General features: G+C 37.7%; 1 protein-coding gene across 2 annotated transcripts in view; it reads left to right on the top strand.

Moving 5' to 3' along the window:
* LOC124165506 overlaps positions 1 to 23,868 on the top strand; it is a 228,823-nt gene that overhangs the window by 114,222 nt on the left and 90,733 nt on the right. For both annotated transcript variants that reach the window (XM_046542948.1, XM_046542947.1), the window contains exon 3: positions 12,332 to 12,468. In XM_046542948.1, coding sequence (XP_046398904.1) covers positions 12,332 to 12,468 — 137 coding nt within the window. The remainder of the gene's footprint in view (positions 1 to 12,331; positions 12,469 to 23,868) is intronic.

Below are 23,868 nucleotides of genomic sequence, written 5' to 3'. Positions count from 1 at the left end.
CATGCATGAGTAATGGTTTTATTCGGATTGGTATCAATAACGTGATATTTGGTAATTTGTGGTAGTTAAGTGGTAAAAAATGAATTTTTGTTTTCTTATAGTCTAAAATATGCATTTTTATGCGCGCAGGAATTTTTTCGTCCTGAAATTGCGACGCTTGGGTAACTTTTTTGAGACTTTATTTCAGGAAATTTCAGGAAAGAGCACCTGAAATGACCTTCCTCGTATGTAAGCATATAACTTTAAATTTGCTCTACCAAACGACACTAAATTGAGGGATTCCCTCTCGATACTGGGTCATGCTAAATTATAAATCCTCCGCGGAACGTTAGCAGTACAGTTTAAGTATCCATCCATCGATAACCTTTGCAAATTTCTATTTCGTCCCAAAATTATAAAGCACCTACCTTTTTCAGCTTGACCCTCTTTTTTTAATATCATGTAAATGGTCTCTTAAAATTGAAAATATATTTATAACCAGGTTATATGTGTAACATGACTTAGTATTTCATCCATTAGAAGTCACTTGAGTATCCTCTTTATATTATCCTCTAATTCATTGCAAACAATTTATACAATTTAATTGAACTGTTACATCTCTACAATTATTCCATTGACTGCATTTAGATAATATTACGATAAATTCAATTTTCTACTAATACAATCGGCATATGGTTTTTATATAGGTAAATTTGCAGGTGATGGTTATTGATGGATGGTTATATATAAACATAATTGTTTAATATCTTCTGGTTTTCTCTAAGGCTGGTCGTACCTACGTAACAATAATACATTTATATTCGACTTCATCCCAAAATATTGGCACTTAATTAATAAAAGTTCGAAGTGGAATTCTCGTCATGGTAATTTATTTCGCCGAAATTAAGCAAATTCGCAGGTGCGTAATAGGTTTCGTATTTATTGTTCATGCCATGAAATTTCTAGTCTTTGTTGCCAATCCATTTTGTAAATTCAATTCGTGTTCCGTACCTGGAATGGCCTTCATCGCATATGAGCGCTTAACTTTCAATCCTGCGATAGAGGGCCCTTGTATGAGACCAGATCAAGGTGAATGATATTGGAATATTCCCTGTGGAATGTTCACAAGCTAAGCACACCAAGCTTCAACCAAGAGCGAGGTACACACTTTAATTATTCATCCATCGATGGCTGGCCTCTCTGAAATTTCTTTTCCGTCCCAAAATGACGATACACCAAGGTTTTTATTTTTCGCGATGTTCCCTCTTGGAAATTTAATATACCTCGTCAAAATGATGATGAAACCGCAATTTTGTGGGTCCTCTTCCCGAGTGAATTAGAATTTGGCCCACGCCCCCGCTCTCAAAAGTTTCGTTTGCAATTTTAGGTGTTTGTGTGTGTGTGTGTGTGAGCACTTTGGCCGCTTCTTGTTACTCTTTTTTTTCGGGGAGGTTGACGACACAGTTTGAATAATACAAAAAAAAATAAGAGAGCCGGAACAGCTTTATCGTCGCACGTCTGCGAAACAAAGTGAGGGGTAGCGACAGCGTATAAAACAGCCCTGTCTTAATTGCGTGCTTCGTGGATTCGTCAACCTTACGCATGAGACCGTTTTCATGAGAGAAGCAAGTGATTTCCAGAATATTATACATGTAATAGAACCCATCCAAAATGGAATGCTATATAATGTACTATTATAAAAAAGAGCAAGCAGTTATAGCTTGAAGAAAAACACTTTGCGCAATCCGCCGAATATCCTTACAACTATTAAGCAAAGAATTATAACACCAGTAAATATGAATACAAGAGCTATTGTATTGAGTGATATAAGGGCAATTAAGTGTTTTACGATACGTGATATCTATACAAGACATAATATAGAGGAAGCTACGGAAACAATGGGTGAACTAAACGTATCAATTTCATCATCATCATTAGTCAACCTTCCAAGATTGGTTTGACCTTGCTCTCCGTCGCTCTCTCCTATCCGCTAGTCTTTTCATAGTGACGTATTTCTTGTCTTTTAAATCCCGCTTCAATTAAAGACGAAAAAATTACTATGTTGTCATTACGTACGAGGATTTTCAGGGTATGAGGAAAGTGCAAAAATGCAATACAAATTTTTCAGTTTCAGTTATTACGTTGTTTAAAAAATACTGCAAGTCCAAGTAATAAAAATCTTCCCCTGGTAATCGAGTAGTTATTAATCTGCTGTGAGCATGTTGCTATTTCAGTGAAGGAATCCAAAAATTCAAGTGTTCAAGTTATCATGGAAGTTATCAAGAAAGCTCACTGCTACGTCATTGTTACGTCACGTTCGAGCTTGCTAGCACCAACCGTACTTTGCACCTGCGAGAAGAGAACAACAATGCCATTATATTCGGCTCCGGATTGGAGCACTATAAGTATAAGTAACTTTAATACATTATTTTGACCCTAACGTAAATTGAAACCTCGGTGACGAGGTTTGGCGGAAGTACGGACATTTCAGGAATATTTGTGAAATTCAGTTTGGCAACTTAAATTTTGGTGTTCCTCAGACTTCAGGGTTTGCCTCTCTCGCATGTTTTTGGGCTACTTAAAAACAAATGCAGGTGATGGATCAATAAAAATGGGAGGCCAAGATCAATGTAAGGTCATTTATACTCATTTAAAATAATGGTGATATTTCATGATATTACACATTTATATCACCATCACTGGTCAAAAACCTATGATTGGTGTGACGCAGCTCTCCACTCAATTCTCCTATCAGCTAATCTTTCCACACCTACGTATTTCTTCTCTTTCATCTTTCATTGCCTGTACCAGATATTTTATTCGAGGTCTTCCTTTTCGGTTCTTGCCATCTACTTCTCCCTTGACAATTGTCTTCATCAGGCCATCATGTCTCACGATATGGCCTTTAAGGTTGTTCCGTCTTCCTGTCTAGGTTATCATTAGGCTTCTCTTTTCTCCTACTCTTATAAGAACTTCATCATTACTAAATCGGTCGATCCATTTGATCGTCATCATTCTTCTTTAGCGCCACACTGCGAAGGCCTCTACCCTTGATTTCTCCACTGCCATCATCGTCCATACCTCACTTCCGTAGGGAAGCACACTCCGTATATTTAAATATGTAATAATAATAATATACAGGGTGAAGAAATTTTGTGTCACGAAATTTCAATCCTGGATAGCTGATACCATCAGGAAACAAAGTTACTGATGACGTTTGGGACGAAAATGCATCATTTTTTAATTTACAGAAACTTTGAGCCAAGCTCTCCGATTGGCTGAGAGTTTGCTCTGTTGCCAACCGCCTTGGATACATTCGAAGTCATGATGTAAGACACCGTTTCCGGCGTTACTTTGTGGAACTGCTTCATCACAAGAAAAGACCTGATGATAGCACGATATGCAGAAACCCGGGTCGTACTATTTAAAATAAAGTGTAGAATAGAACAAAGTATTTATAATTTTATGTCGAAGTCATGAGTTGCCTAGAGCATCCGGCTTCTCGCAGCCGCAAACTCGCTGCCAATCAGAGCGTATGGCTTTAAGTCCCTCTAGTTTAAAAATGGTGAGTTTTCAACCCAAACATGACTGCTAATTTTCGTTCCCATTGACATTAGCTATCTAAGGTTAAAATTTCGTGGCATGAATTTTTCTCCACCCTGTATATATGACGGAGTATCACTGGATCGGCTATGCCCCCACGCATGATTCATTTAAATAATTCAGACTGCCGTTCAAAATATTTTCTTTCATTTTCCATAATTTTGGGGGATGGGGGCTGGACCCCGCCCCTTCTATACACCCCTAATGCTTACCAATTCGGGCACGGCTAACGGCTTGCAAACGCATTTCGGAACGACGACTGGGCACTTACACACAACAACAGCGGTGGCGCTAGCGAGCGAAGCAACGGCAACAAACCTCCACCCCTTAACCGTAAGCCTCGGTGGGCGCAGCAGCAAAAAAAAATTCCCTTCCTGTTTCCGCCCTTTAGATAAAACGACCAGATTTCTGACTTGCTAATTCCCGCGCAACCGCGTGGAATGGGGTGGGTGGGGGAGAGAGGGTGGGGTATGGGAAAGGTGGTGGCCGATGGCAAGTGTGCTCTGGGGGCCTAACGGGGGTGTGGCTACCCCCCTACTCCCTTTCACGCCCGGTACATTGCCTAAACCCGGGCGATATTCATCTACATTTACATTCAGGCGCTGCAAGCATTCGTAAGGAATCCGGCTGGGAGAAGGGAGTTTGCAATAGGGAACAGGGATAGGAGAAGGAAAGTTAAAACTGTTTCCTGTTTTCGCACCGTGTGCGTTACGGATTTTCTAATGACGCCGAGGTTTATCTACAGACGATTTTTCTATGACCTTCTGGGCGTGTTTTCGCTATTGAGATAGAATTATATCTTTAAGTATCGTCATTAGAAAACAATACCTTGTGTGAAGGTCGGGAAATTATTTTCCGTTCTTTAATTAGTAGAATATCCATTACCACTTCTCATAAAAATGGAATATCACATAGTTAAACATTAGTTAGTGAAACTTTATTCATTCAATTCTCTGGGATAATTTGAAGCAGTTATTTTGCTAAGTCTATACCTACCTATTCTTCCCAAGCTTAGGATCTTGCGATATTTATCTATATTTACGGTGGTGTATTGCCACTGTGCAAGGGTTTGTGTGGAGCCTGACTTGTAGAAGGGAGTTTGTAATTGTAATTAGAAGGTGTGTATTCATTACGCTGGTATATCTTTATCCATTCGTCTAAATTTACCATTAAGTACCACCCCAGTGGAAGGACTTCCGTCGCATAGGGAGGGAATTTTCATGCATGGAATAGGGATAGGAATAGGAAGATACCAAATAGGCAGGTCTTTCTTCATCTCTGCATGTATACTTACGTCTAATTTCTGCCCTGTGAAAGACTGTTCAACGAATATGGCTGGTAAAGGGAAGTACATAACGGATACCAGGTATAGGAAAAGGTATTAATCATTAGGAAGGTGTATCTAGACAGAACGATGGTAAAAAAATTCATCTGTGTCAAGAAATGCACGCATTGTCTCAAGGCCTGGTTGCAAAATATGATCCAAATGAGCACAAATGTATTCCGCTAATGTATTGGCAGATGCTGGTTTGATTAGAAGGTAAACTTTTGCCTTCATTCTTACGTAAATGTCATGGCACATTGACTTGTATCGTGTAAACCCTATGGAAGAGAACCTCCAAATTTCTCGGAACAACTAAGTTGCTGTCGAATTACGCTGTGACCACTTTCCCCTTCAAATCCCTATCCTCTTCAGGCCTATTTCCCATCCGTATATATCGGCAGCCCGGTGATAAGTTTAATAATATTGGTCATGGAACCTATTGGAGTTCAACGAGATCTTTGTTGGAAAGATCCGTATCTCATGTTCTAGATTTCTCCTACACTCTCCTCAGAGACTCTCTGTTCCCTAGCGACTCATGTTTTATAGAGGCCTTTTAAGAATTCAGCCTATTTAACCTGAATAATTATGCAATATTTTCCATTAGCGCTATTTGCTAATTGTGAAGAGTAGGTAAGCATTTAATAGGGAATAAGAATTCGAAAAGAAAAACTCTAGCTATTCCGGTCGATTTCATCTAAATAACTGTTTTTGATGCTAACCTCTATATCTTTTTGTCCATTGGTATCAGCCTTTGAAAAATCGTCTTTGAGGAGTCTCAGCCTTTTCAATGGCTTCTTTCGCCCCTAAAACCGGCCAGAACAAGTACTATTAATATTTAAGTTGTTAGGAACACTTTTTAAACAGTAAAGCAAATTTAAAAATAGTTATATTTGAATTTAGAAACCTATTCTAACTATTGTTGAAATGTATTTTCTCAATATTAGACCTGGGTATTTTATTAACAAACTGTAAATTAAGTGTTCCATATATCCATGCATGAAATGCTAGCACTCTTATTTTTTAAGCCAATTTAAATCCATTTCTATTTCAATTTAGGTGCTACCCCCGAGAAAAGATGAGCCTAAAAGAGATATATACAATAACGAATAGACTTGGGATGACACGGAAGACAGCCTTCCACTACATGGCCTGTGGACTTTCGCAAATCGTTGTTATGCCGTAACAGTCCATCAACTAACCGGAAGTTGGGGTTAAAGGAAGCGACATGGTGGGCACATCAACAAGCATGATGAATCTACATAAAATTTCCACGGGATAAAGAACCTGGAGAGCATTGTGGTCCGTTCTCCGGAAAGCCAAAGTTCACTGTCCGGAGAATTTTTTCTCATGGAAATTAATCGGAATTTCACCGCCCCTAAAGCGGCTGGTCTTATATTACCACACTCACAACGAGTCAAAAACTGTACAATATGTACTCAAGAGGAATTTGGAAGGAAAGTCTGAGCATAACTCGTACAATTTAGTAGTACCATCCTATGAGCTTTCAAGATTTCTTTTACATGTGACAGGGAATAACTATTTTATGTGAACGTGAACCCAAATTGTGCACGCTAACATAAGGAGTACTCCATCCATTTGCAAATATAACTCCTATGTCTCCCGGAAATGCCGGAACGCTCTGTTAAACAATGATTTAACTAGATTGACTCAAAAGTTCGTAATAATGATGCACTGTTCTACCTACTCCGCTTCGTCCGCCACATTTTCTGGTATATATTATACACATAGTATATACCTGAGTAGAGTATATATTTGTAAAAATTACGAAGCATACCTAAGTGTATCCGAAACTTTACTTAAATGAGGATAGGAACTTTAATCTTGGTTAGCCGTTGTTAGAAATGTAAATTTGAGAATTTTGGAAAGGCGTTACTGTAGGCGAGAATTATCCTCGTTTTTCATAGTAGAGAATCCCACGATATACTCTAACGTACCGAATGTAATATGATTATCGTCCTATGGCAGTAGGTAATTTCCTATTTTTCAGATGTTTTTTTTCCTGTCATTCAAGGCATAGTTGACAAGATATGGAATAAAATGCGGCAACGGATGTCTTTACTTTAAGCTACTAAATTTGTTCACAACAGAGCAATATGAGCATCACGGTGTGGAGATGAACCTGAGAATCTGGGAAGGGTATTGTAAATAGGATGCAGAACAGACATTTTTAGTTTTTCATTCTTCACTCGTACAATTGGGGATAGCAACTATATTATGATGAATAAAATTTTATATGGCACTCACTAGGACGACAGAGTGTTTGTTATTCTTGTACTATTTATGTATCTTTCGTTGTGTGTGTATTTGTAGTCTCCCGTTGCATGGAGCGATGCACCTTTTGGGCGTAAACCTATTGCACATTGCATGTTGGTGATTGGTCACCCCCTGCCAAACACCCTTGGTATGGCTCGCGGGGTGTTATGCAGATGTAGTTCTCGCAAGCTGGTTCTGTGCGCATGGGCAACACAAGGACGGGTACCGCCAAAAATCCACCCTATCGAAACTTCTTGTCCCCAATGGTGTCACCTGCGACCCGTTGGGTGAGGAGCGATAGCTGTGATCGAAGCTAAAATATGCCAGCCGGAGATTGTGTCGCGGTAGCGGAGTTTTCAGGCAAGGTGACACGTCTCTATCTCATTTGCACCTTTTGGCGGAATGGTCTGATGCGAAGGGTAATCCCTTGGTACTGGTGTGGATGTAGAGGGGGAGAAACGCGAAGTTTTTTGATCGCCAGGACGCCTTCAAAAGGCATAGAGAGTCGTCTTCAAAGTACGGAGCACCGAAACGCATCTGACGCAGCACGATCACGGTCCGGACTGCCACACATCAAAGAAAAGCTGCCAGGTCTCTGCTCTGTGCCGTGGATGGTGACTTTTCCACTACCGCAGCTGAATTCAATCAAATTTTCGTGGAAGCAGGGAGTGGGAAAAAATTAATTGTAAACGTGTTCCAGTCTATGTTAAATACATTACCATGCGTGTTCTCTGATATTATTAATGGCGAGTCTTGTCACAACTCGCTTTGAAATCGTTAATTGAAATTTGCCGTTTTTGAGCAAAAAATACACTTGAATATAACTATATTATTCAAATATTTTTACACGTTTTTTTCTTATCTTGAGAATTTAATGGATAAGTTTATCCGACCAAGGTTAAGGCAAAAGTAATTGAATTAATGGTGTGGGTGATAATTGTAAACCCTTATTCGAATAAGTTGAAGTATTGTCATTCAGATTATGTGTTCACTACTTTAGATCAGATTATTTGTACTTTGTTTAACATATGAATTTACATACCTTTAATAGTTTTGTACTGCAATACCGGCGGAAAAAAATACTTTAAAAAACGGAAGTAGCTTAATATAGAATTTTATTCGTTCAAATTATTTCAAAGCAAGGTCTGTGCTTGCTTAAACCTGAGTAAGCATTTACAATACGATATATATATTTCCGCCAAAGGTTAGGTAGTCTTAATCTCTCGAAATACACTATTTAAATCTGCATCCCAGGATGAAGAGTGAATACTGCCTTATAGTTTCACATCTCCTTGATTAAGCCCTTCTATGGGGAATTAAAAAAAAAGTTTATCTGAAGATATCACGCTATGGAAACGTCAGAGTCAATTGAAAAGTCCACTTCACCAAGTTGCGGAGAAAACCTTTATGTCACCCATGTGATATACTATATGGGCATTATCCACGTGCATGCGAAACGAGTTGCGTATGTAACATGCATATTCAGTGGTGGGATGATAATGCCCTGGATTTAGCGACTGCGCAAACTCCGTCACCCGGCAAATGAGGACGTGTGTTGGGCTGGGTGACATGCCAAAGCCCTGGCAGGATTATTTTGCTAGAGTGATTCTCTCAACTCTTTTGGGTTCGTTCGCGAGCAGAGCCTCGCAACTAATGCCATTTCCATTTCACAAAAAACGTTTCAAAAGATCCTAACATTATCTTTTCATTGAGAGATATATTTTACATTTCATTATTTTCATCGGGTAATTATTCTTTACTAGATAGATTCAAAAATAATAAACTTTGTTCTGTTACCCCTGGATAATAATCTTCTCCTGGTAATCGAGTAGTTATTAATCTGCTGTGAGCATGTTGCTATTTCAGTGAAGGAATCCAAAAATTCAAGTGTTCAAGTTATCATGGAAGTTATCAAGAAAGCTCACTGCTACGTCATTGTTACGTCACGTTCGAGCTTGCTAGCACCAACCGTACTTTGCACCTGCGACAAGAGAACAACAATGTCATTATTTGAAATAAAGTTTTATGAAAGATATCTAGTTTGCTCGAGTATTGCACTTCTGCCATCTGGCAATTGTAGGTCTGGCAATAATTTGAGGAGGTCGAAACCGGTAGAATTTTAAAATAAATACTGTGCGTAATATTTCAAAGTTTAGTTTTGAATCTATCATGTCACCAATCCACGGAGTAAACTCCTGAACCTTTTATTTCATATTCATTACAAATTAGAATAAATATGCCTGGGCGAAGAGGAAATACTAAAAACAAACGTATCCTAATTATAATGCTATGTATATCAACATGATCATTCAAATGTTATTTGCCCTTAATTTTCATTGAAATTTTTGATAATTCCTATGATCAGGACTGATGTTTAATGTTCTGCTCTGAAAATTCTCCTAAACGTTTTAAGGTTGACCTGCGACCTTAGTAGAATAGGGAGTGCAGAATATTTTTTGGCCAAAATTTCTCACTCTACGGCATTATTTCTTAAAGAATTAGATCTTGAAATTGTGGCACAACTTATAGAATCGTTTCATTGTTGGCATGGTGGAAATGAGATATATTAAATAACCTAGAAAATGAAATAAGATCGTCGAAATTATGGCCGGTAGTGGAGTTGTATATCTAAGTTTAGAAATTACTGTGGGTGTTGTAAATTTTGTCATGGATATTAAGGCACTAGGTTCTTTAAAACTAATACGTTTATGCTACAATCTAGTTCATGCTTTGAAAAACATTTCACGATAAATGTCGTCGGGTGGAAAATGTTGGATAACAGTGTCACACATTTCTTTACAAATGATTCAGAAGCCAGATTTCACACTTTCCCGGCGAACAGAATGTTTAAACTTTTCTCGGGATTACAAAATCTTACCCGCGCGAAATCCCGAGAAAGTTTAAATGTTCAGAAGTCTTTCGGCTTTCTACACTAGAATTACTCCCATATTTTACATTGGTGGCTGCATAAAAATGGAGCAAACTTGTTTGAGTAAAATAAAAATCGTTATTTTAAATAAAATCCCTGTGAAAGCTGTGCACTGGGTTACTTAATTGTGAACAATGAGTTGTTGCTGAGATTATTGGAGTGTAAATGCACTTCCTTAAAATTCGCCCTCGTTTATCCTGTGCACCTTTAAAGTACTATCCCGTATTCTTCGTTGGATACTTTTGCAGGGAAAAGAGAGAAATTTACATCCTCAAAGCTCGCAAATCCAGCACGTGAAAGTTAAAAGAATATTCAAGCATGTTCCACTGGGAAGTTTTGAAGCTCTTTCGCGTTGGAAATTACGACCCGGTGGAAGAGTAGAGGTATTAAGCGAAAAAAGAGTTGAAGGTAGATGATGAAGAAAGAGCCAGCACAAAAGTAGCGATGGAGATAATTGTGAGCCGAGTATCTCTTTTTATTCCCCTCCGTTATGAGCCGTGAGCCAGATGACACGTAATCTTAATGTTTCGCATTAATTCAATTGTCTTTTCGAGTGGATAAAATACGGGTGTCAAGAGGTGGCTTAAAGGCATGTCTTCTCCCGTCTAGTCGTGTAGGTTAATCGCATTCGGGAGACGGTAATGAAGAACAGCGACGTACGGACATAAAAATCTCCATGCGCTAAAGGTTAAAAAAAAAAGAACCTACTCAGGTGTGTGCAGCGAGGGGAAAGCTCACATGGGTTTTATTACCCGTAAGAGGGCGAAATCGAGGTTTTTTTTTCGTTTGATAAACGAGAGAAATATGCCCTTGTCTGGGGAGTTGAGGAAGAGGAGGGGGATGAAAAAAATGGAAGATATATATTAGTTTTCCGGGAGAGTTAGGATGGCCACTTATCGTGCGCCAAAAACTGCTCTCATTCTTCCACCTCAGTTCTCACGTTTGTGGAAAGGACAAGGGCAGACAAACCTTTAGGTGGTTAAAGCGACGAGAGGGCTTTCACGTGTAATTTTTTGGGATCTAATATCGCCAGACCTTTTGAACGTTTCATGTCTTTCCACGATGGAGTTTTTGACATGGCGCTCGTTCGAATTTGTTCCCATGACTTATCCTTTTTGTGCATTGGCCGGCTGGCAACCAAAAGTTACCATGCCGGAAGTGATTTCCGAAGCCAACAAACGATTTCTTTTGCGAATCCTCCCTGAAAATTCCTTCCCGGAAATGTTTAGAGTATGGAGACATTAGATTTAATCTTTGAAACGCTTCAGGCAAGTTCACATTAACTTAAACAGATAAGGGTACGCACTACCGGTTCACATTGGTGGAATAAAAAAGGCCATGCATACCTTGTTTAGTTCAGAGGGGTTTCTCAGGGTCATATAGCGGTTATATATTTATGGGTAGTCATTTTTTGTATTTGTCCTCCCATATTGGTTTTCCTTCCACTATTCGCCTTTTGATTTTTGAAAAAGCCAAAGATAGAAACTTTCCAAAGAAGAAAATTTATCATGGTGTCTATAAAAGAATAAACTTAGTCTCTCCTAGAATATTTTATGTAACAACGACCGGTGTCGGCAGTTATGCCAATTAAAATTCTTCAGGAAAGGTCATATTCGCTAAAAGAGATGAGCGTACGAAATACCGGTTCACATTGGCGGAAAGAATACAAGGCCATGCATACCTTGTTTTCTGGATCAAATTGATTTTACAGAGTCTTATAACAGTCATTTGTTTGGTTCTGGATTGTCAGTGCCAATGAAAGTGGCATTGAAGTGCCAGAGTCCTCAGGTGAAGTTTCCCTAAATGATTTCGCCTTCCCAAACCCATATCCTTTGTTCTGGATCAAATTGATTTTACAGAGTCTTACAACAGTCATTTATTTGATTCTGGATTGTCAGTGCCAATGAAAGTAGCAATGAAGTGCCAGAGTCCTCAGGTGAAGTTTTCCCTTAATGATTTCGCCTTCCCAAACCCATATCCTTTGTTCCCTTTCATCTTACCTCCACGTGAACACCCTCCTCCCCCACATCCCTCGAAGATATTGACTATATACACACGGCGCTTGTACTTCTTTGCCTATTGAGAATCTCCCCATCTTTTTCACATAAAATCTTCTGGAAGTGACGAATATTCTTCATCTACAGATATCGATGTTTAATATTTGCTTTTTCTCTTCAGAGGATGTTTTCACGGCTGATTATCTTCTCTCATCTCTTCCTCAGTGACGTTGCCGAGGGTATTCCGGTGGATAACCAGCACTTTGTACTCCTGTTCCTGTGCACGCAACTCTTCCATCGGGAGCTGATCAAGAGCCGGAGGCTAGTTCAAGTGATTCCCATGGATATGTCTGGCTACTACGGTGAGTACGACTGGTTTTGATGGCATCCTCGTTTTCTGGTCCAAATCGACATATATATTTGCCACCCCCATATGATGGAACGGCTATGTCTTATCCCTCTGGAGAACCTTAATTTTTATACACCATTTCATCGCACGATGAATCTATTACCATGAATTTTCATGTATTTTGAAAAAAGTGTACACATTTGAATATCATTTTCCCTTGATCACGTACATCTGATTCTGATAAAATTTTAAAGATCACCTGAACCACACCAGAGACAGACAATTAACCCTTAGTAACCCAGAGCTCCTTCTGAGAGAAATTAAATTTCATCGCTTTTAGTTTTAAAAATGTGAAAACATTCTACTCAACCATAATTATTGTGTCAGCTACGTATTTCTCTATTGCACTTATCAGCACGAGAAATAACATGCAGTTGAAATCTTTCCTGAACAGAGTTGAAAATTTATATTTTTATTGATATTACTTTATTTTATTCATATTTAAATTGTTAATGTTGCTGAGAAGCAACATTTGGCTATAATGGGTTAATCGAGAACCGGCAAGATCACAAGTGAGGACTAAAACCTGTAGGTCAATGATGTACATTTAATGCACCACAATAAGCGTCTAATACGCCCAAAGTAGACCTTGTATTGAGAATTAGATTCCGTTCCCCTGTAAGGATGCACACGTCTTCACTTATTGTGGCAATTTTCTGCAACAAATCACTGCAACGATTTAGGGTTGCAGAACTCGGAGATTCTCGAGATATCTGATTGGTTGAATACAGATTTTTTCTTCAAAGCTGTCCGTGCAGCTCAGAAAACTATACGAATTAGCGTTAGTTATAATAACAAAAAATATCAGATTATTTGGTGGAAGTGCGGTTCACAGACTTTCATAGAGCTAGATTTGGACACCGATGAGGTCGGTAATTTATATGAATTGTAAATCCTATCTGGTAACGGCTTCTACGGAGATGTTTTTCAGACATTTCACTCCGTCCTATGAAATAATAATTTTAAATGAAAACGATATTTTCGAAATGAACCAACTCTTTCTGGAAAAACAGTGGTGCCGATAAATCGGCTGCAAGGGGTGGCATGTGAGTCTCTGTGTCTCGAAAACTGAAGCGTTGCCCTCTAAATGGTTAGCCAATGAGTGTATAGATTAGTGGGAAGCGGTTTTTATATTTCGTACTATTTCGTGGAATAGGATTTTTTCTAAATTAACATATGTTTATTGTGCAGTATATTATTTTTTTTAAATCCCGATCTTGATCCAGCAATTTATCTCATTTCCATTCCAAAACATGTATTTTTCTTGCTCCGTTAGTATTTCAAATTGGCATTTTTATCTGGTTTATTTTTGGCTGGCCTATGAAGTAATGTTTGATTTTAATGCTATTTTTGGTATTTAATGTACTACGTAATTTCCTCCCATTCACATTTATTTTCGCACGTAGTGCTTGATAATTCAAAAAATATTTTTTATCATGAGGAAATCCATTCCAATACATCATAATTTTTATGACTCCATTATTCCACGATTGGTCAATTAACTTCTCCCTTTCCATTTCCGTGCCCTAACAATTTCTGTGCTTATCTTTATCCCTCTGACATTATCATCCTACCGGTCTCACCTTCCAACTCTGGTTTCACGCGCATATCTGATCACTGGGTCGATACTGGTTTCGTCGGGAGACAGCTTTCAGACCATGGATTTTAAACTCTTTGCTATCAGCACCCATCGCTACACACGAGCAGAACCAGGTCACCCTTTCGCACAAATTTCAAGCAAATATCAGTCGTTTCCCCCGCCGATCAAAAGGCCCGAGGCAAAAGCTGTTAATCCGTTAGAAATCACTTCAAAATTATCGGCAATCTCATACCAATTACGCCACGGGCGAACTGCCTACGGCAAGCGATTGGGCTGGTTCCTAGCCACAGTTACGAGCAAAGGGTTCTGTCATTAAAAGCGTTGTAGTACATATGTTAGCTTTTGCGGTAAGCTACTTTTCTGGCAATTGGCCACAAATTACGACGTATTCGTGTATTTTAATCACGAAAATTATTTTGGCTGAAAGCTCATTTATGTCCACTTCCTTTTAAAACAGTTCTCTCACTGCTTTGATTCTTTGATTACGATAGGTATTATAACGAAAAATATCATAGCAATTGGGTGGAAGTATGGTTTGCAGACCTTCATAGAACCTTCATTTGGACACCAATGAGGCTGATAATTTACGTGTATTGGATCCCCTATCCTATTACAGGCTCTGTGGGGATGTATTTAGGTCTTTTACACCATCATTTGAAATTACCGCTTTGAATAGAAAAAGAAATTTTCGAAATAAACAAACTATTTCTTGAAAAACAGTGGTTTCCATAAATCGGCGCTGTACCCTGCCTTATAAGGTTCGGGAATTAGAGTTCAGATTTTGCTGTCGTTTAGAAAATTTAAATTAGTCCAATGCTCTTTATCCAAGGAAGAAGGACCGCTAAGCAAGAAAAATACCTCGTTGATCGTCTGCTATGTTGGTGTGAAATTTTTCATAAAACGAAAATAACACGTTTCTTTGAAAGTATTTGCAAAATATGTTGAATTTAATTTAAAAAATAATGAATTTAATTAAGGGAGTTCACGAAAAGCGAGATAATATTCATTTTTACATTGAACTGTTTAGTGTAAAAATAAATGTCCTATATTGTGTTATTGGTAAGTTGAAACTTATCTTCTATATATATATAAAAGAAAGTCGAAAATCGTGTTAGTTAGAACACTTATAAATCGAGAACGGCTTCACCGATTATAATGATATTAAGTTCTTTGGATTCGTCTCAGCCCCGGATAACATGTAGGACATTAAAAAAAGGATAATTTCACACAAAAAATCATCTCTTTCTTAGTGATATGTTGTAAGGATTTAGTAAATGCAACAACAATTGATAAGTCGGTCAAAACTACAAATTAAATTATTTTTTTGTTTTTACCAGTTTAATAACTGAACTTCGTAGGAAAATAACATTTTAATTACTAAGTATATTCAAAATATTGAAATAGCATTTAAAAACTTTAATTCGAGCTAATTGAAAGCCGAGCTCGAATTGACTCTTCACTACCGTGTTTGTAAACAAATCTCCAAGCAATTGTTGACAAACGGTAATGTCCGTGTTCCTGTCGAGGAAACGATAAAAGAACACTTCCTAGGAATGTTTACAAATCAGTTTCATCGGAAGGTGAGCACATCAACAAAGTGTTCCAGAATATGATTGATCACCACAAAAATCAGAAACGGTTGATTGAGCGAACAATTTTGACGGCCTAGAACGAAGATGTGGATTACTCAAACTAGGTAAATCAGGATGAAATAGTTGGTAGTCTGCATGAATTCAAATCTTTTAACTGTGTAACAAACGAATACGAAATCACCAACTATCTATCTGAATATTTTAAGTCCTTGGACGTACCTGGCTTACCAAGGCACGATTTACAGCTAAATGGAGGCTTTGTGTTCATGATCTTTCGAAACCTAAACCAACCATAACTATCCAACGGAACGCGTTTGGTGACTAAAAAAATTGATAATGAATGTGATTCACGCGACTTTACTCAAAGGAAAATTCAAAGATGAGGAAGTTCTCATTCCGAAGATTCCATGATCCCGACTTATATGCCCTTTTGCTTAAACGTATTCAATTTCCAATTCGTGTTGCACTCGTGATAACGATTAACAAATCGCATGGTCAGTATTTCAGTTTTTGTAATGTTTGTGCTCATATGCTAATGAAAACCCATGATTTTCTCATGGTCAATTAAACGTGGTATGTTAACGAGTCGGTAAACCATCCGCTGTCTTTCTTCCTTCGCTTCAAGAGCGCAGATAGGAATTAGGGATAGGGGAGTTTTAGGCGCAGCTAATACTACGGGTCTGTAGGGTATGGAAAACTTGCTAAGGTAAGCGAGAGGTGTGGGGGCCCTCCCCCAGATATTTTTTAAGGTAAATGGTTCAAATTAGTGGGTTTTGCGGGTGTGTGAATAGCTAAATATGTTTTGTTTGTTACTCATCCGTCCCCCTAATATTAGTAACAAAAGTAGTTTTTATAAAAAAGTTCTCTGAGCTCTTGGGGGGGTTTTAATCCCAAAAAACCCCCCTCTCTGCGTCACTGCTTCCCTTCGCTATATTTATTTAGCTTCATCCGCTTTATCTTGCGCCTGATAACAAAACAAAAACTATTGTTTATCAGAAGGTGCTTGACGCAAGGCATTAAACCCGAATGTGTAGGGCACACCGTGGTGAGTTTACGCATGCATCACGTTTACGCAGTGCATTTTTTGCAAACAGAGATACTATAAATGGCGCGCCTAAAGTCATTTGTTACGAATGCTGCTTCATAGCGGCTTTTATTTCACGATTTTGAGCATCAGTCAAGCGACGGTCTGTTCACCTGCCCCGTGAACGGGCCAAGTTTACGCAATTGACTTAAACCTAAAAACTTTTTTTACGGTTAATAACACAAATAGCCAACCACTGAATCCGTATAATTTTTATTTCATTAAATGCTTTATAAAACCACAATTCCCAAAATTTCTTAAGCTCAAACGTAAGAAAATTCATTGAAATAAATCCGCGTAAACGTTCTCCGATCCATCCTAGGTAGATTCAATAAAGAAAATGTTTTTCTGATAAGCAATTTTGATACTTATTTACGTAGTTTTATTGTATTTGTATCCTTTTATATTATAATGAATTAAATATGATTAAAAATTATACAGCCGCTCATGAATTATAAATGGTGTAACTAAACTGTAAGTTCATTGATTGTTAGGCGGTACGAAGTTCGCCGGGTCAGCTAGTTTAACTATAATGCGAGAATGACGAAAGTAACTGAGATGCGCGGAAGACAGTTATTGCTTGGCAAGTTTAAATGGGTTTAGTATATGGCAAAAAGAAAATTCGGTGATTAAATAATGGTAATAATCTTAATAACAATAATTATAGTAATGGCCATTTATATCTTTGTCGGTGTTCATTTTCCCATGGCTTCTTCCACCGAATAACCTTAATGTTCCAAAAGGTTCTACTCCAAAATACAGGATGTTTCAAAAAGAATATACGTATTGTAAAGTATTATTTTGTCATATAAAGGATAATATTTCCCTTTTTAAAATAACAACCACCTTCTTGGGGCGAAGTTGGTGCGGGAAGAGAGGGCCCTTTGGACGGGAGGTTACATTATTTTTAGGGTTATTGCGCTTTAAGAGATGAAGGGATGACATATTTAAATTTTCCCACGATGTAGGACGTATTGAAAATATGTTATGCAAACTTGAGAGGTTCGTCAATAAATATGTGTAAACTTTTATATTCGTATGTCGTAAAGATAAATATATGCATACTAAATGCATATATTCTTTTTTAAATGCCCTGTTTATCCAAAAAAGTGATCTAACGTGCAGTATTAACTCATGAGCTTATTGGAAGATTCGGTAGGATGTATTCAATTGTGAAAGTTGCTCGTATTTAAAGTTACTCGTTGCTCTCTGAGGGTTCTTATTCTAGAAATGTAGTTGCTGCTAAACCTGAAGCAAAAAAAACACTAATCTTATTAGTCATGGTCCTTTTTGCGTCCCAACAGGAAGGATAGGTATAAAAAAGAAGGAAAAAAAGGTTCAAATTTTCCTTTCATTGTGAAAGTAGGCGACCCATTGTAGAGAAAAAAATTGAACTCATGCGACGGTATCTCTCATCTGCCCATTAATATCCCTAGTTTTTAATTCTACCACTTAATTTCTACATTATTTGTTTTAAATACAAATTTCTCAATTTCATGTATTTTGGAAAGTGTTCATTATTTCTTTTTGGCATCAAAAAAGACAGAGTAACCCCTTTTAAGGAAATATGAATGCCTTATTTGTTAAAAACTGGTTGAACTTTTTCATTTCATGGGGACGTTGTTCTCTTTTTGCACCATTAATACAAGGCATCTAGCCGTAATGGTCACCATTAATTTCATAGCTAATTAGATTTGGAAAAAGGCACTTTTACCTCGTCATATGAGTTTGGAGAATGTCTTTTTTCCACGCAGTCACAGAGAAAACGCGAATTTAATGCACACTAGACTTCCTCTTTAAAACCATTAAAATTATTTCATTTTTTACGAAGTCAGCGATAGTTTTACGTCGAATTTCCTGCCTCTACTATTCTGCCGTATTTTTACAGCATGTGTAATGATGAAGGATTAATAGAATTTATGTTGTCTCACCATCACTCAACGTAGGTTGAAGCAATGCAATTTAAATATATCGATGGATTGAAGATAAGTCATACGTGAGTTTGATCGTTAATTTCTGCAGATAAATATTTGGTCTGATCTAGTTTGGTTAGCTATAAATACACTCGCTAATTCAAACTGCTTTATCAAAGCTGATTTTATCCAGCTATGTAACTGAGTATTAGGTCCTCTGTATAAATAGATCAATTTTTATTGAAACGACTTAATTTAATTTTTCCATAATTAGGGAAAAATCGCTTCTCGACCATTCATTTCAATTTTGCGCCTTCAATTTACATTTATATTATAATTGAAGCTATTTTTTATACGCAAGACATATGTCGCATCAATGTTAATACCCACACATGTAGCCTATAAAAATGAATTATAGTTATAAAATCTTGTCATTAGGAAGGTATTCATTAACGTTCATCAGTGATTATAATAACTTCAATATCAAATGACAGACTATGTTTTCTTTATTCTTTCTTTTATCAATTTGCCTTCTCATAAAACAATGATTTGCTTTTATAGCCGTTTCCTAGGCGCTAACTCAACCAAAACAGTAAAGAAAAAAAGCAGCTGAAACAAACAAAAAATGAACTTCATATAATGAAACAGTAATGACGTACATTTAAAATATGTATAAAATTGATTCGAGGGTCATTCATCTTCGGTATATCACCATAAACCAAATAACAATATAATGTAAATTTACGAGGCAAAGTGTTCAACTTGATTACATAGAAATATTATAAATCTTTACTGTATAAGTCATCCTGAGTCACTATGTCGTCAGTTAGGGCTTGCAGAGTGGAGGCAAAAATAGTTCGGAAAGTAAAACGCGATTTACTATCTTATTGGGAAAGAATGAGTCAACATTTGGGCGAGGAAAAAGTGTTGAACGTGAGGGAACGGAGGACAAGGATAGTATTGACGTGTGACATTATGTCGGAGATGATGGACAGGTTTAAATATAACACGGGAAACGAACAATTTACGTCTGGACGATTTTCCGGAACACTGAGGCAACATCTGCTCCTTGTTGACACTTTCGTTTGCGGTTTAGGGGAAAGTGAGGAAGCCTTTCTCGCGTGTCGAGGGTTTGAGAGATGTTTGGAAAGGAATGGGGTGCGGAGGGGGAGAGGGAGAGAGAAAAGGGGAAGGCGGTAATCCCTTTTTTGCGGGGAACGGACAAATCTCTTGCCGTGTCGAAGAGTTTTAGACTAATCTCGGTTTGCGAGAGGTGGATTCGTTTTCGAAATCCAGGGGCAGTTCATGCGTATACCCGCTCGGTGGTTTCGAAACCTTGAATAAGTATGGGTCGATACCATTTAGCGGGTTTACAAGCAATGCTGTGAGACATACGGTTATCTCTGGATTCAACGGTTACTAACGCGAAGGGCAGCAATTAAGAAATGCATATCGAGGGGGAAGATAAGTAATGTTAAGGTTCGGCCTATTTTTTATTTTTTTGTCGGAGAAACGAATGTTTGACTTTCCTACATGCGACAACTGTAATTGAAAACCATTATTTTACACTATTTACGAGACAGGCAGTTAAGTTTTTGCAAGCAACTATTCCGTCAGTTTTAGTCTCTGTTTTTATATTTTGTTTTCGTAGCTTTCGTAGCTTTTGGCACTGAAGAATGAAGTTGAATACTTCAATATTTTAGCGTGAGCTGACATAGTAACTCTCACGGGAACTATTTCCATGTGAACTCGAAAACTACATAAATATTTACCACTAGTGTACACGTAACTACGACGGCCTAAGGCTAGTATGCTAGTTTATGAGTCCATTTGTCAGCGAGTAGCGAGCATTGAAAATCAGCATGTAATATCTAAAATGATATCCTAACAGCCAATTTTATGTTTTTTTGGGGGGAATATTTTAACCAGTGGAAACGAGACTCCAGGACGGGCTCGCAAACGAGACTCCTGGGGCAGGGACTGTAAGCGCTAGCTTTTTTCCTCTGCACCCAGAAGGGGAAGGACGGGAAGGAACAAGGAAGGAGGCGCCGCCGCGATGAGAGCCCGACGACGCCTCCTGGGAGGGGATAGGGAAGGAAGGGAAGGGACGAGGAATCCCGCACCGTCACAAACTACTACTAACGAAACCAAGCGTACGCTATTAATATTCTACCGATCCTAGTGGATTTTCCTATGAGGAAGAAAAATCCATCGATCGAATCGGTAGAAATATTTTAACCAGCAAGCTAGTTGCAATATTTTATTTTCGTTCTTCATTTTTTTAAAGAAATTCAACAGCACATTCATACACATGTGGGAGCTCTCGCTGAGCTTGCATCGCTACGTACAACCCTGAAAAAAAACAGTTGCTAATAAAGTTAACTAGTCAAAGAAAGTTAGATATGAGAATTCGTTTATCCATGCAAGGTTTTACCAGGAGGACCCTATTAAAATGTTTAGCATGCGTTGCGATAAAATCGATTAAAAGCCTACCAATCAAAATATCAAAGCCCTACCAATACAAAAAGGATTTAACTTACTCACTTTCTAGTCCAAAATGTTTCTTAGCTTAAGTTTTCTTGGTAGCTAATATTGAAAAAATTTTCAAAAGACCGGCATTTTTGAAGAGGTGTTTTACTATGATTTTGGAAACAAAAAGAAATATTAATTTAGGACCAAAACATCAAGTTTGATTTGATGATACATTGAATGAAATTAAATTATCACTGCCTATTTCATGCCCACCATGCCCATTGCCTGTTAAACAAAGGAATGTCGTAGAAGAAAAAGAAATAGACTATTTATTTGGAAAGAAGTCCTAGAAATTCGGCGCATAGTTAAGTACTAATTAGAAACGGTACCTGTTACTGTCCCTGTTGTCGAAAGAAAGAGCGTAATCTGAAATCTAAACCTTGCTATTTAAAATCTGAACAAAGTTTCCGAGGTACGCATATACACACGGTCGTTCGTGCCCAGCCGAAGTGGTTTAGGCAATCCGTGGTCGGCTGATGTGAAAACACCCTTTCTTCCCTCCATCCTCCCCTTCCCCCCGGAAATGATGCGATGGAGGGGGGGGAATGCGTGTGGATGGGGGTGCTAAAAAGTGGCCTTCAGTTCCGACGCCGTGTCCCACCGTATCGACCTGTAGGCGTGTGTGTTCCACTGTCGCCTGTGAGTGTGCTGGGCTCTCTTGCAATTAAACTCTCGTCCTCAAATTAATCAAGTTGGATAACCTGTGCATAAAATTTATTTTTAAACTTGCTTTAACATATTGGCATAAATGAAATGGTGCTTACTGGTGTACGTGTGTAGTCTCGATACAGGTGCGTATACCTTTGAAGCTGCCTAAAGCTCCGAATTATTAGTGTAAAAATTTATTATTATTTAGCAATAATATGCTATCTTTCCTATGTAGAGGAAGGCTAAAGCATTTCGTCAATATTCCGCATGAAAATACTACATCACACCCATCTCTCTCATTGATATAGGTAGATTTTCCGACTGAAACGTCTGTTAAACTTGTGAGTGTCCCTTTTTCTGTATCTATAGATTTTGAAAATAGTTATTCATTTATTTAGCTGTGCTCAGCGTCGTATTCATGAGTTTCTCCATCGTTTTCACTCCTGATCCCCCTTGACTGAATAACTCAATAATGTCGTAGATAATGGATAATATGTGGTGTAGATTTTTTTTAAAACATCAATGATACCAATGCAGGTTAGCAGAAACTGCTGTGTAACACAGATTTCAAGTCAATACAATGGCGCTCAAACCCAACTGGTTGTGTTTTGCCTTCTATTCTGTTGTATTCGAAACGTTTGCGTATCAGCAAATTCGTCACATTTTCATTTGCAGAACTATGCTTTAGTTTTTGCCATTCAGCCACGTATCAAGGAGGGTTAAAAATAGCCATTGCATACGTTATTTATGCACTGAAATAAAGATTTGTTCATTAGTACATAGAATCGATGAAAATGCCATCAAATTCCATTCACTTCTTACAATATACACAGCATTTTATTCAAATTGTTAACTTTTCAGGCCCGTTATTATTCGGACTATTTAATAATGGTCAATATGAAGAATGAGATTAATATAAATTCAATTTAATTTATCTATATTTAAGCTTTAATTTTACTGACAATTGAGGACATGTTCTCGAGCTATCAAATTAAATACTGCTCGAGGCTTAGCGTAAAGAACATAACCCATTTTAAATAAAGAGGTTGCGGCATTTCAAATGATTACTTTTAGGTATGTTAAAAGAAAGAAAACTCAATCCTCGTTTGAGGGAAGGAAGGATGAGGATTAAATAATTGTTCCCTGTTTTGGCCTCGCTTTTAGCGGCTTATATTAAATTTTCTTTATGCTAATGCCGAATCTTAAGTACATAAGATGTCCATTTTTCCCCCAGAAACGATTAATATTCTAAAAGCTCAAAGATTCTTCGTAAAATTTCAAGATTATTAACCTATGAAATATTTATAGGTTTGACTCATTGAAAATGCGATATATTTATGATAAAATATTTTTTTAATTGTAATTTCCATACTTTAATGTATAAATCCACTACCAACCATGGTTTCAACACTGTATATCATTTTCAAGGTCACAGCCTAAAAAATGTCATAGTGTCGAAATCAACAGTTGTGGTGGAGTTAAATATACTATAGAGTATGAAAATAACCGTTCAACGTTTATATTTTATCGTGCATAATTATTAATAAAAATATACTTTTTTCTGTTTTTTATATATCCTATTTTTAAAAACCATGTAGTTTCAGATTTAAGTTGAAGAACGAAGAAAGAAAGGAATTGTTCCATATGTTCTTCTTAACTATAACTTTTGACATCAAAATAAAGTATTTAATATTTATATAAGTGATTTTTGGCGCTGGTGGAGTCATCTTGCGAGCCAACGTAGGTTATGCTCGACTACTTAGGTTTTCCGAATTTGTATTTAAGTAAAACCGTCCGACGCGATTTAATCTGGCAATTGGTGATTTCTATTCTTCCCACAACTTGCTTTCCGCAGTTTCTTCAAGGAGGCTTCTTCTTGCGAGCAACGTAGGTTATGCACGACTATTGAAGTTTTTAGGATTTTCTTACCTAAAAACCGTCCGGTGCGATTTACTCCGGCAATTGGGGATTTCCATATTTTCCT

Source organism: Ischnura elegans, chromosome 9 (genome assembly GCF_921293095.1).
Source record: "Ischnura elegans chromosome 9, ioIscEleg1.1, whole genome shotgun sequence".
Lineage (NCBI taxonomy): Eukaryota > Metazoa > Arthropoda > Insecta > Odonata > Coenagrionidae > Ischnura > Ischnura elegans.
This window is presented reverse-complemented; position numbering and strand designations above follow the sequence as displayed.